General features: G+C 38.8%; 1 protein-coding gene across 3 annotated transcripts in view; it reads left to right on the top strand.

Annotated features, from left to right (window-relative positions):
* ABCB5 (ATP binding cassette subfamily B member 5) overlaps window positions 1-14,245 on the top strand; it is a 36,220-nt gene that overhangs the window by 13,092 nt on the left and 8,883 nt on the right. For all 3 annotated transcript variants that reach the window (XM_067291609.1, XM_067291611.1, XM_067291610.1), the window contains exons 13-21: window positions 602-727; window positions 2,061-2,264; window positions 3,686-3,856; window positions 5,935-6,096; window positions 6,597-6,836; window positions 8,880-9,026; window positions 10,033-10,137; window positions 10,959-11,036; window positions 12,213-12,296. In XM_067291609.1, coding sequence (XP_067147710.1) covers window positions 602-727; window positions 2,061-2,264; window positions 3,686-3,856; window positions 5,935-6,096; window positions 6,597-6,836; window positions 8,880-9,026; window positions 10,033-10,137; window positions 10,959-11,036; window positions 12,213-12,296 — 1,317 coding nt within the window. The remainder of the gene's footprint in view (window positions 1-601; window positions 728-2,060; window positions 2,265-3,685; window positions 3,857-5,934; window positions 6,097-6,596; window positions 6,837-8,879; window positions 9,027-10,032; window positions 10,138-10,958; window positions 11,037-12,212; window positions 12,297-14,245) is intronic.

Genomic DNA, 14,245 nt, shown 5'->3' with positions numbered 1-14,245 from the left:
CACCTTTGAAATATTTTTTTCTGTGAGATTCATAACTGTTATGTCATTTTCTAAGCATTGAAAAACAAATGAGGATGGCAGCAGAACATATGACCCTGAGTCTGCTACAGTATCACACAAATAGGAGAAAATGAACCATCAAGTTTAGAGTACTGTGGCTGTGTCTATATTCGTTGATTTGAGTGTTCTGGGGAATTTTCCCAGGCACTGGAATGCAACGGTCTATGCAGGGAAGCTGTTAAAATGTTTCTTGGCATGAACTTGGCCTGTTCCAGCCATCAATCTTCTCAAATAATTCCCAGGCTTGGTTTGGTAGCCAGAATGATCCAGGTACCATTCCCAAAAGGCAGGTTGCCTACTGCCATCCTGTTTTGGAGGCTAATACACTTCACAAGCATAGTGTAGGCTGTTCCATATCAGTGCCCCAGAATATTTCCAAGTACATTTAATTTATTACTATTGCCATATCCTGTCAGATGACACCCCACACTACTGTCTTGCTTATTGCTACAATTATCTTGACAGACTGTTTTTTAATCAGTCTACCTATTTAAGTAACTTCAAATTTGTCAAACTGAAATATAAATATTTTTTTTTCCAGATTCTCAAAGGTCTAAACTTGAAAGTTCAAACCGGGAAGACCATTGCTCTAGTTGGTGCCAGTGGTTGTGGAAAAAGCACTGCCATTCAGTTGCTACAGAGATTCTATGATCCCGTCCAAGGAGAAGTAAGTTCCTACAAATTAATTATAAAAACTGAGAGCTATTAGGATAAGCCTGAATTTCCCATGTTGACTGAACTTTGATTATTGATTGAATTCGAGCACATCTCTGCATAGTTTTGTAATTCCACCATTTAAACTTCAAATGAACTGTCTTTTTCTGATGATCTGACTTTTTCTTTATTATGCTCCTCCTCCTTGCAGTAGCTTGCCAGAAGTAGTAAATACCACAAATCTTTCAATAGATGTAAAGATATGAAATTAAAGTTCTTCTTATTAACAACTGGCTTCTAATAGTCTGTAAACTTTGACTTACCTTCTCTCTCTCTCGCTCTCTCTCTCGCTCGCTCTCTCTCTCGCTCTCTCTCTCTCTTAAAAAAAAAAAAAAAAGCATAATCCAACAGTGCTCTGCTACGTTTTTCTTCCTTTTCATTGAACATAAACAAAAATCTAGAGTTTTTCCTATTTTAAATAATTGCTTTCTTGGCTCATTTTTCTGAACCTGCTAGCCCACAGCAAAACTTTGCATCATTATACATTGTATGTCTGCTTTATTGCCACTAAACACTAGATCTCATCAGTAAATGGTGAGTGTTTCTCATGAGAAATTTTCAAAGGAAAATATATATATTTAAGGAAAATGTTATTTTTGTATTAAACGATATCTAAAGAATGCTACTTAATAATTATTACTCTTTGTTGGAACTAGGTAAGTATTTCAAGTATTAGAGAATAAACTACTACTATATAATGTATCTAGGTAGCTATCAATTATCAACGCAGTTGTTTCTTAGTTATTGTTTCCATGGCTGTACGTGCTTCAGTTTGCTGTTTTTCTGCTGTGCCAATATAAATGTTCATAGGACCATGTGGCAAATGATCTGGCTTAAAAATAATCTCCCTCATTCTTTTTGGTGGACTTGGACTGTTTCTTCAATCTGATGTAAAGCGCAGCCACAGAGTGTGTAGCCACAACTGAGAGGACAGTGAGCTGTGGCACAGGGGCATGAAAATAGGGAGAAAAGTAATCAGGAAAGAAGATGGAAATCTCTTAATCCAGCTTTGTTTTCAGACAACATGTTTATTGAACAAACCTTGATGTCTTCCCTGTTTATACTGCTCCTGTCTATTTTCTAGTTCATGCAGTAGATGGAAAAACTACAAAAACTTCTCCTTCAATTTAGTTTTCTACTAAAGAGAACAATAAAAAAAAATACTTATCATTTTTGTCCTTGCAGCTGATACCTAAGTCAGGTAATAATCATTTATCTATTTCAATTGATTTATTATAAATAGAATTCATTTCCTCATCATCTTTGACATATGCTTTTTCTCTCAGGTTACCTTAGATGGACAGGATATTCGGACACTTAATGTAAAGTGGCTAAGAGAAAATATTGGTATTGTGAGCCAGGAGCCCGTTTTGTTTGCAACAACAATAGCTGAGAATATTCGCTATGGCAGAGAAGATATTTCTGATGTTGAAATTGAGCAAGCAGCTAAAGAAGCCAATGCTTTTGATTTTATATCAAGACTGCCTGATGTGAGTTCATAAACTTTTTTAGTATAAGAACCAAAGGTCTGTTTAGGCCAGTGTCCTTTTTATGACAGAGAGAGCATGGGAAATCAAGCTATAGTGTAACTTCCCAAAATATTCTTATAGCCTCCAGCAGCTTTCGGTTCAGGCACTTTCTGGGCCAGATATCATGCCTTTGTGTGGCTGACCTCAATGGATTTGTTCCTATGTCTGGAAGAAATGTAGATGCTTTAACTCGGGAGAACAAAAGCTGCATGGCTGTATTAGCATTCCCGCTGAACTCGCAGTGTGGGAAGAGTCAGGCTTTTAACGAGAAGATCCAGAAATCCAAAGCTCTGCATGGGGAGCCATCTGTGCAGTTCGATAGGAAATGGGGAAATAGGGAAGTATGCCCTGAACCCAGGCTATTTCTGGGAACCTAATCTAGATTGAAGAGAGTCATCTCCTTCCACCTGGGACTCACTGCTATGAATACTCTCCTAGTAGTAGATGCATTAACTCCTTTCTTTCAGGGAAAAAAAAAAACAAAAAAAAACAAGATCAGTCACTCAAAACACATCATCAAGAATGAATGATGGTATGTCTCTCCCTTTTGTTCCTTCAGTTAAAAAAAGGTGAAAAAGTGCCCACTGTGGTTTTGATTTCAAATTCTTCCGCTATCGGAGAGAACTCAACCCCTATCTCTCAGGAGTATGCCGTTTCTAGCACAAAAAAAGCCTATTCCAAGATGGGGAAAGTTCACGATATCCTTTTCTAAAGCCATTGTGCTTGCATGGAGACATGACAAGATTTTCCTGGATTAGAGGGAGACACAGGAAAGTGGGATTGGACTCCATAGACTGAAGGATGAGAGCCAGGAATTCAAGTCTTTCCTCTCAGGAGTGGTTATTAGATCACATTTGCTGCTTAAACAGCTGTAATATAGTGTAGCTTGGGACTTGCTCCTTTGGACTAGTGACCAGGTCAGCAGGATCCAAGTTGTGTTACCAGGGAGGTGTCCTGGGATCAGAGGAGGCAATATTAGAGGTCCTGGTGCAACAGGATATGACTTGGATCCCTATAGTCTCAGTCCTGTTGAAAAGCTAGGTAGTCTTGAGCAAATGTAGAGATGCCTTTTACAGGATTGGCTTCAGAATACCCAGGGTTTGGAGCACTCTGAGAGCAAACAGTAGTGATCAAGACTATAAAGTTCAAATTTAGGCATGTAAAGTATGTAATGGGGGTAGGAGAGCTTAGCTAATGGCTAGCTGGACAGGTGTAATTGCATGTTTGCTCTGCCCATGCTTAGATCAGCCAGATAAACTACCTCTTGTCTAGAAGCTGAGTATGCGCACAGCATTGTACACATTGTCTGTCACATTGGCAGAGAAGTGTGGAGTTTGTTTGAGACATTCCACAACTTTTATTTTATTTTCTCTTTTTCTCAGAAATTTAACACCATGGTAGGGGAAAGAGGGGCTCAGCTGAGTGGAGGACAGAAACAGCGAATAGCTATTGCCCGTGCCCTGGCAAGGAATCCTAAGATTCTTCTTCTGGATGAAGCTACATCTGCATTAGATACTCAGAGTGAATCCATAGTGCAAGCAGCTCTTGATAAGGTATGAATTTTGTTATTAAAGCTACCAATCACCATGAAAAAGCACATCGCAACAGCACTTGAGAAAAATTAACATGCAGTTTTCAGTGCAGCTTTCTGTTAGGATCAAGGACACTGGAAAATAAAATTTGGATGGATGTTTCAATTTCAGTGTTATAATAGTAAATTTATAATAATCAAACAAAATTCCACTTGGGAATCACATCTATTTCTCTTTAAGCATCATTACTAATTATCAAGACATTTACACTCATATGTAAGTATAACTTAGGTCTCCTGCTCTTCTTTCCTCAAATCACAATTGTTCATTTGCTGGTGAAGTATGGGTAGCACATCATCAAGGCAAGGCATGAGGACTGAATGGCCTTTCAAGATAAATTAATAGAAACATACAGTATGTATGATATTCCTCGTACTGGTTCTTCATTGAACAGTCACTTCATAATCTTCAGGCAGCTCTTGGAAATTAGCCATTTTCTTTTTCACAAATAGAGACTGAATGTAACTCAGACCCTTCACTGAACTAAAAGCTAAGTTAGTTACCCACACTAAGTCTCTGCCTCCCGTTTATTACCAGCACCACAGCTTTAGGGTGGATGCTACTGTGGAGCAGAGCTGTCAGAGCTCATACCAGTGCTTCTGTCCCTCCAGCTCATGGTTTCTTCCTTAGCATGGTCCTCCTACATCAGCAGTTTCCACTCAGATGAAGTGGAGCCTGGAGCCTTTGATTAACCAAGAACTACACGATTGGTCTGGAGTGTTGTATCACATATCTAATCTGTATTTTAATGTATTTTTTAAAAAGCTTAGTGAAAAATCCTACCTTTAATTTCAGTAGTCATGAATACAGATTTATGAGTCACAAGTATGTCTCAAGGGAAATATATAGCTTATCACCTTCATCACCAGTCAGTTTAAATCTATGAGGCCAAATGTAGCTGTCAGTTATACTCACAGGACTACACTGATATTTTTAGTATTGAGGTAACATGGATCCAAAGATAATATTCTTCTAATTTGTATATAAATGATATATTATTGCTGCAAAGTAAGGCACTAAAAAGGTTGCCACTTCAACCATAATTTAGACTTTGTCTGCATGTACCCTATCCTTTAATCCCATGATCAAATAATAACTTTTTCCAGAAGTTTATTGTTTCATTTAGTGCATAACATAGAGGGAGAGCACTGCACAGGGACTGTTCTGTATGCTCTATCCTCATCCTGCAGGCTCCTGGACTGCAGAACTCTCATTTATTGCAAGGGATTTCAGTTTTCTCTTCCTGCTCCCAAGCCAATGTCTGCTCCAGGCTTCAGGGAGGAGGGCAGTCATGATTTTTTCCAGCAGTCACAAGCTGGCGCATGCTCAGTCACTCAGTGAGGCCTGTGTGTGTCACTGGTCTGTATGTGGGAACTGGCAAGGGATGGAGCATGTAACCTGCTGACTGAGACTTTGGAGGCTCTAGCTGCCAAATACTGGCAAAGCCCTACTGAGAGCATATCAGCTGATGATTTGAGACACGGTTAATTTAGAAGAACTTGGAGAGAGTTTTAGGGTCACATTTCTGACCCAGATGTGCTCCACTCCTTTACACCTTCCTGCTAAGTCTTATCAGAAGTCATGCTAATGTTATGCTACCAAAAATGTGCACAGAAATTATGTAAATAACATGTATTTTTAGCCTTATTTTGAGAAATATCTAAGAATTTTCATTGCATTTCCCTCCCACACGTGTAGATGTACAAACACTTTATGCACAACTTTAGCTTGAAGAGTTCAAGTTCAGTTAAAAAAAAAGTCAAGTAACCTTAATTATGGGCTTTAATATCTTCATTGCCTATCTAATAAGATTAATCTGATTTTCTCTTCCTGAATTCAGTAATTGGAAGTGTCCTTAGACTGATAAGAAAGAGACATGAAACCAGGGAAAAGAGTGGTGATTTTTAGAAGGGAGGGTTTTATTTTTATATATATCTCTCTCTATATATATAAAATAAATACCTAAAAATAACTTTGTTTTGGTTTTGTTATTTACATGCACATTTTAATGTAAATTGCTTTCATTATTTTTCTAAAAGGCTCGGAATGGGCGTACCACCATTGTGATTGCTCACAGACTGTCTACTGTCAGGACTGCTGACACTATTGCTGCGCTTGAGAAAGGTGTTGTGGTTGAACAAGGTACACATAGTGAACTCATGTTGCAGAAGGGAGTCTACTATTCTCTTGTAATGCAGCAGGTAATGACAAACAATTGATTTTTTTACCATTGCTTAATGAAGTTATATGTGTAATATCTTAAGGCACAGGCTGACATGTGTTACATGCTGACATGTGCTTTCTTTCTGTAGTTCCTGCATGTTGTCCAGCTGAAAGCTGGTCGATCCGTCTAGTCTAAGACATGGGCACAGGCTTGGATACTTGTTTTTCAGCTGCAATAGTTTCATGTTGACATGATCTAATATGTCAAAAACATAATTGACTAGCAGACACAGACTACAGAATTATGACATAATCACAGAATTAATAGATTCCAGATCCCACTTACACAGAGTACTTAAAAAAAAAGGAAGATTTAAAAAAAGAAAGAGCCAAATTCTCCACAACTTCTACCATTTCAGAACTAATGAAGCAACTGTACTCACATGATTGAAGTAGCAATATTCATGAGAAACAAGTTTCATTCTTCCTTCTCTCCACTCAAAATGTCTTGCGATTTTGTATCCTGAATTGTCACTAGGGTTGTAGCATCAATGTTCAAGATGATGGGACATCAGAAGAAGATGAAGAGACAGGAGTCGAGGAATATGAGAAAAATGACAGAAATGATCTTGTGCAGGAATTGACTGGTCAAGTTGACTTTGAGGATCTGGGGATCTTTAAGAAAGGCAGCATTCGTAGAAGATTCAGCAGATATAAGAGCAGGAGGTGCTCTTCTAAGAAGAAATCCTCTGAAAAAAAGAAAAAAAAGGACCTGGAGGTTGGTACTAAAATTTTACTTCTGAGGTTTAGTGATAGCTTGTAAGCATAATCACAAAGCACATTATTTTAATTATTTTTAGATAGCTGACAGCCATGCATGTAACCTTTACTCTGGTGCTATTATAGGGAGTACAAGCTATGGTGAGTATTTACCCTCAGGAATATAGGGGAAATATGTACATTTTACATATCAAAAATCACATTTGGACACTATTGACACAAAATGTGGGAAAATATGTGCTGTTGGAGATTTATTATAATCAGTTAAATAAATGCTAAGTCTCAAGTTCTGTCATACCTTATAAAATTAGGTGTATTAATTTCAGTGTCCTTGGCAAGTTCTAATTCTGTCTAGTTAAAATAATAATTGTGAGATTTCATTTGCAGTATTCTTTACTTCCTGATGTGAAGTGTTGCACAAACTTGTGGATAATATAATCCCCAGGGTGTGCACACCAAGTTTTAAGTCACTTTGGGATATCAAATTTCATATACAAGAAATGGAAAAAAAGGTACCAAAAACCCTGAATTTTTGAAGTGTAACCTAAATAAAAGAACCACCTCTCTCTGTCTCAATGTACATATCAATATATCTATATCTCTACAGTTCTGGAAATTCTTATTTATTCAAATAAAACACTTTCACTGAACAGAAGGACGAAAAAGTCAGGTTTTAGAGGTAGAACTTTGTTTTTTCAAAGTTGAGCAAAACTTGTTCAGTGCAATCAATAGGAGAACACTCCTAGTGGATTCTGGGTTATGCTTTGTCTAGAAAGCTCAGCATAACTTAGTTTTGATTTATCACATTTTGTACTATTTGAACTGCATGTAACAATTCCTAGCATTTTTTTTGTATCAAATGTATTGGAAAAAGAGTTGCCAATTTTTTTTATTATTATTATTTTTTTAACCTGACTTCAGGACCTTCAATTTGAAGAAACAAAATGCATATTCTGAAGTAAAAACTTGGATCTTTTGAAATCTATGGAAATTAGGATTTCATCTGTAATACAGCATCTGCTTATTTAGCATACTTTTGGAAGCCATGGTGTCCTTTGTATCTATCTATGTTTCTTTTCACTAGAATATGGTTTCCAGCTAATATGTGATGCAAACAGTACACAGGAATTGGGTGCATTTGTATTATCACAAAAAAAGTGTGACTTTAAAACATACTTTTTGTCCATTTATTATTACTGTGTTCAAACTTAAGGCCTTAGAGGAAGTGAGTGTACATACTCATGGCTTAGTATTCATCACATTGGCAGAAAAATTAAGAAATCGAGCATCTAGCTGTTGTAATTTTTTATTCAAAAAGTTCAACCCACTTTTATGGTTGAAGCTCAATGACCTGATGCATCTGAAGCACCGGGTAAGATAACCAGGAGTCAAGAGCAATAATCCCATCTAATATTTTGTCTCTTTTCCAATGTTTTCATTTTTTGCTTTTCCAGATCTTACCCAGTGGAGGCATAGACATATGAGTAAATCAGTAAAACACAACAGAGTATTTGTGTATCTTCAAAGGAGATGCAGGCTAAATCACTGTTACATATGCCTCTTTCATGCTTCTGATAATGATGCATAGGCTGTATTTTGTAAAAGAAAAAGACATCTATACCCAGTTGTATTACTGCCAACCCACTAGCATTTAGCTGAAGCTGAACCAGAGGGATCTTTTCTGCACTCTAGACAGTGAGACTTTTAGTTCTTTATAATGATTCAAGTGTTAAAGTTGCCATTCATGGTGACCAGTCCTATCTGACTTTCAATGAACTGTACTGACCCTTCTCCCCTCATGACTTAGCCTTTTGTTAAATTTTTGTCTCCAGATTTATACAGTGCAATTGAAGTCCTAGGACATGAAACAGCAAAGCTGCAGATCTCCAGCATGTTTGCTCATTCAGAGAGTGCACATAGAGGGCTTTCAGTAGTTTACTAAGACAGTTCACTATTCAATGCCCAATTAACTCCTCCTCTGTGGGGATTTTCGTGTTCTGCAGCTTTCTGAGGAAAACTTGCAAACTTCCTTTTCTTCTAGGAAGAAAATCTCCCTGCTGTGTCATACTTCAGAATCCTGGCTCTAAACAAACCTGAATGGCTGTATGTAGTACTGGGAGTGATTGCTGCTGCCATTTCAGGTGGGGTCCATCCTGCATTTGCTGTTATATTTGGAAAAATCATTGGGGTAAGTTCTGCAAATGGACATTGGATTCCTGAGCTTCCTTCATCCCAGCCAGTTCCCTCCATGGGAGACTCTGGGTGGGATCCACTCATGTAAACTGGCCCCCTTCAGGTGTCTCAGACATCCAACAGCATATAGAAGGCCACCAGATGCCTATGTTTAGACAACAGAATTACATGGGGATGGGGAAAGGTGTCGAAGGTTACCATCTCTGCAGTCTAAAGGCTGGGTTTTTTCCATCAGTCCAGGCAGTCTGGATCAGAACTTCTCTTCAGTTGTAATATTTTGTTTATTTTCCATCCCCATACTTCATGTAAAGCAAATATCTTTCTTCTAGTCCTCAGGTTAGTCTTAAAAATACACCACTGAAACAAACCAAGTGAATGTGCCACTTGCCTGTACTTGCCCTAGACCTTTTGTGTATTAAACCTTAAAGTCTTTCAAGATGCCTTATGTTGTCAGTGCCATTCAGAACCATTGGACTTCATAAACGATTTCTCCTTTGTTTTCCGCATCATTACAAGGAGCAAGGAGTCTCCTGTGGGATTCCTATACCAAACTGTTCCTATACCATACTGCGCAATGCTGAAGTAGGATGATGGGGTATCATCTGGGAGAAGAAAGGAGACTGGAGGGAAAGCTTGAAGGAAGATGACAGGATTTCCAGGCAGCTCAAAGGGATATGGCTTTGTCTGGTGGAGAGACAGATTCCAAAGAAAAAGAGATAAAAGCTGTTGAACTGACTGTCTAGAGGCAGAGCCCCGTGGAATTGCAGCTGATCAGCAGAGGAAATGACAAATAGTTGGAGGTGGGGGAATGAGCTAACACGATGTAGGTTAAATGGAAAGCTGGACTTCCTTCTGGCCCACAACAGTGAGCTGAGTGCAGACTGAGCTCAGGATCCTGGAGACTGCTACAAGAAACTGCAGTAGAGTAGTTTCATGAGATGAAGATTGGTTGTCTGACAGTCATTGTCTATGTGCTAATTCTTGTGTTTTTTCTTACATAGGCTTTCCAAGAAACAGATCCAGAAAAAAGAAATAAGAACACTTTGGTGCTTTCTCTAATGTTTCTTTTACTTGGAGTGATCACCTTAGCAACATACGTAGTCCAAGTAAGTGTCACTACACTGAAATGCCAGAAGCCCTTAACTTCCCACCAGGCTGCAGGTATAACTGCTATCAGTTTGGCATAAGGAGCAAGACAGAGCTTGCAAAACCATGTGTAAGTGCCAGGGTTCTTTCTGACATATGTGATTTTTATCCATGTGTTTACTTAAACACATATGCTCATATTCTCTGTAAATTTAAATAAGCATGCCTCCATTGAAGACAATGATGGGTTCAACATGACTGAAATCAAAGTTGAGGGCCTGGCCATAAAAGGTATAATTAAAACTTACATGTCCCATTGACAGTCTATAGACTTTTCCCAAGGAGAGTTACTGAATGGCTAGTATAGAATAGAGACTTGTAGATGGTCTTTTTCATACCTTCCAACAAAGTCCACAATTTTCTGTCCTCTTATTAATGTTCTGTGGCTTGCAGGAAATGATTACTGTACATTGATGGCCATATCCCCAAATCCATTGGTATGATTGATGCTGGTGGACACCTCTGGTAGTAGTATGAGTAGGGAGGCCAACAGCTGATTGGGTCTTGTGGTTGATTTATCTTTTGACGTTGTTGAGGCATGTCGAAAAAAAGGCATTACAATGAAGCTCCTACTTTCTTTGTCATGTTGCTCCTTTTCTGTTGGAAAACAGAGTTTCGGGTTCCAGGAACTTGAATGGTATGTTCCCAAGTTTTACAAATGCACAGAGGGTTGCAAGAGACTTCTTGGTGTCATTGCTTTTATTGTGTGTTTTTTCTAATCTGATGCTTTAGCTCAGTGTATAAAATGTGACTGTTACTCCCTGCTCCTCTCCACCCACAGGGATTCATGTTTGGAAAGTCTGGGGAAATACTAACAATGAGACTGCGCTCTTTGTCCTTCAGAGCATTGCTGCAGCAGGTATGAGTTATGCAGCTAGGATATCATGAGAGCCAGATGGCTTTTTCAGACTGTTACAAGATATATATTTGGTTTCAGTTGTGTGGTCTGGAGAAAAGACAAACAAAAAGCTGTCTTTTCTACTAGTGGCTTAGAAAAGAATACTGCTTTTCTGGAAGTCTCCTATCCCATGTGCAATTTAGCTCAATGCTGCCACTGAAAATAGTCTAATTTTGAAGGAGTATCATTGCACATGTGCACATTTCTGACATGCTAACATGCACATGGTTGACAAGAATCTGGGTGAGCAAAAACAGCTGCAAGGAGGACCAAATAAATTTAATCTGCACTTGCTTGGGTGGTCATGATGCAGGTATGTAATACATAGATTTAAGTCTAATCTGTTTAGCTGTTCAGGTTTAAATCTATATATTACAGTCCATAGCAAACAGACTATCTGGTAACTTTTTTAAAGAAATCAAATTGCGCTACTACATTAAGAATTACTTGTGAGAAGAGAAAAGTTCTTAAATTCAACCCTTTCTGTTAATGGATTCGTGAGATTTCACACAATTGATTGTTACTTGCATAGGAGTTTTGAGGGTGAATCACTTGGCACCCCCCCACACACACTGAGAACAACTGACAAGGACCTGTATGTTCATGGAAACATCTGAAAGGCCTAGAAGAGGGAAAATTATAAGCGATTGAAAAAAACAACTCCCATAAACTTTGGAGGTAAAAGGGCCTGATTCCATTCTGTATGGACAAATATAGATCAGAAATTCCTCCTCTGTAGTTAATGGAGCAGATAACTGCTGTGAGAAGAAAAGAGTTACCTCTCTTCAGGCCCAAGGAAGGACTGGATAAAAGGGGTTTATAACAAAAATTTTTAAATAGATACATTCTAAAGTACATTACAGCTGATAGCACCTTGTTTGTGAACAATTACATGTTCAGAACAGAATACCACTCTTTAAGCTTTTTCTTTTAGTTTACTTGGAAGATATTTACTACAGAGGAAGACTATTGTAGTTTATTGTAGTTAGTGCTGTCATTGACTTGCACTTCCATTTCCTCGTGTGCTAGATGAGCTGGAAGTATTTGTTCATTTTGCTAATGATCCTGATACTGAAATATAAGAAGAACATGTAATTTTTTGAAACAAAAAATTAGTAACTGCATCTTCTCTTGCAGGAGGTTGGATGGTACGATGATCAAAAAAATGCTATTGGTGTTCTGTTAACCCGGCTTGCTACAGATGCTTCCCAAGTCAAAGGGGTATGAAGATTCTTTTTTGTATGTTTATTTTTTTCATATTTTTCCTACAAATATTAATTGAAATTTGCAAGGGACACTGAGATTATTTCAGAAAACAAGGTAGTAAATCTACCCCACAGACTGGCAGATGCATTTAAATAGCATGCTGTTGACATCTTAGAAATGGCTTCCCAGCTGATAATTTATGAGGACTATCAAAAATTCAGCAGATGTTCGTATACCTTTCATTCCCTTGCTGCAAGTCTTTAAGCTAAGTATATAATAACAACTGTGAACTCTTTCACCACGCAAAATAAAATCTGTATACGTGCTGGGGAACACATTCAGTAGAGCCCACAATTTTACACCCTACAATGGGGTAAAGACTTTGGTGCCTCGAGAGCCTCCCCTGAGAGACGTGAAGAGGTTACAACTGCAGATGATGCAGCCCCTTACCAGCCTTAATGAACAGAATTCTTCTTCCCATCCCCATCAAATGTGCTTCTCACACAAGCAGGCCAAACAGGAAGAAATGACTTGTCATTAATAAAGAGCACTAGGGAGGATGATGCCCAAGGGATGGGATGACTCAAGGCACTGGCATGGGAGAGGCGGCCAGTGGAAACCCAGCAGGAGAATATGGCAAATTCTGCAGAATTCCACCTACTCCTCACCTCATCAGCAGTCCTTGAAAATCTGCCAGGCTGCGAAAAGAAAAAAAAAAAGCCTCTCTGTTCTTTCCCTTCTCCCTGCAAAAAAAATCACTGCAGGATTCATAGGGGAAAAAAAAAGTTTACTAGTTTTAAGAAGACTTTCAGTTTCCTTCAAACTTGTAAACCAAAAATTTACATTTTTCAGCCTCAGTAGATTTTGTTCCTCACTCCTCCTTATGCACCAATACTGGGAGAATAATCTTTGCCCGAACTTAGTCATTTGCATCTTTTAAAATTCCAGTTTGTTTCAGTGTTACTGAACTATATCACCCTGTCAGCACAGAAGTAGAAAGGAGGGGTACAGAGAAGGTCCCCTATTTGTAAAGGCAAACTAAGGGCAGGAATTGCTTTCCAAAGCTGTTCCATTCTCTGCAGCTCTACAAAGTGTCAGTAGGTAGGTGCCCTGCCACGTGCTGGCTGAAGTTTCCAGATCATGTTTATGTGCAGCCCCTAGAACATATGGCAGCAATTCACCTTGGCATTGGTTTAGTTATTACTATTTTAAGTTGTGTTGAACAAGAAAAGTTTTTTCAGGACAGGAAAATCTTTGGCAAAAAAGGGAAGAATTTTACATTGCACCCAGGGATTTTCATTTTTTCCACCAAACCAGATTTTGGAAGATGGACTATTTCCACAGGGCTTTTTGCACGCCTTTTCTTCTGCAGTCCTGAGAGCCCACCTGCATCCTGGATGCCAATCATCTCTAGTTAGAAGTTCTTGATGAAAAGTTTATACAAGCAGGGAGGAGACAGTTCTTTTTAATGCGCTCACCTTTCCCACATGGTAGCCCTGCTGAGATGAAGCATTTCTGCAGGGTGGAACCAAGGTTCTTCCAAGCATTCAGTCCCAGAGGCAGCTGTGTGAGGACCTGAGGATGAGTAGTTTCCATTACGGTTAGTGGGAAAGGTCGGTGGATGGCTGTTGTTAGAATGAAGCCCTCCTCATCTGCTGCTGGGCTCCCGACAGCCAAGCTGCCCCAGAACAAAGGGCCCCAGAACAGTATTGCCAGCCAGCATGGCCACAGGCTTCTTCCTGTGCTTTACGTAGCAAAGGAAGTCCAGGTATATATTTAATTAAACATCTGCTGTTACTGACCTTTTAGACTTCTTTAACCTCGCTTGAAGGTCTGAATGCTGGCAGATAAGAGAAATGTCTAAGAACAGTTACTTAAATATATGCCTATTGTCATGACCATACATGATTATGTTTTCCAGCTGAAATTCTGGCCTTCAGTAAGCAGTGATTTCAAATGATGAT

This window comes from Apteryx mantelli, chromosome 2 (assembly GCF_036417845.1).
Source record: "Apteryx mantelli isolate bAptMan1 chromosome 2, bAptMan1.hap1, whole genome shotgun sequence".
NCBI classification, from domain to species: domain Eukaryota; kingdom Metazoa; phylum Chordata; class Aves; order Apterygiformes; family Apterygidae; genus Apteryx; species Apteryx mantelli.
The sequence above is the reverse complement of the archived record's forward strand: the minus strand, read 5'-3'. Positions and strand labels throughout refer to the sequence as shown.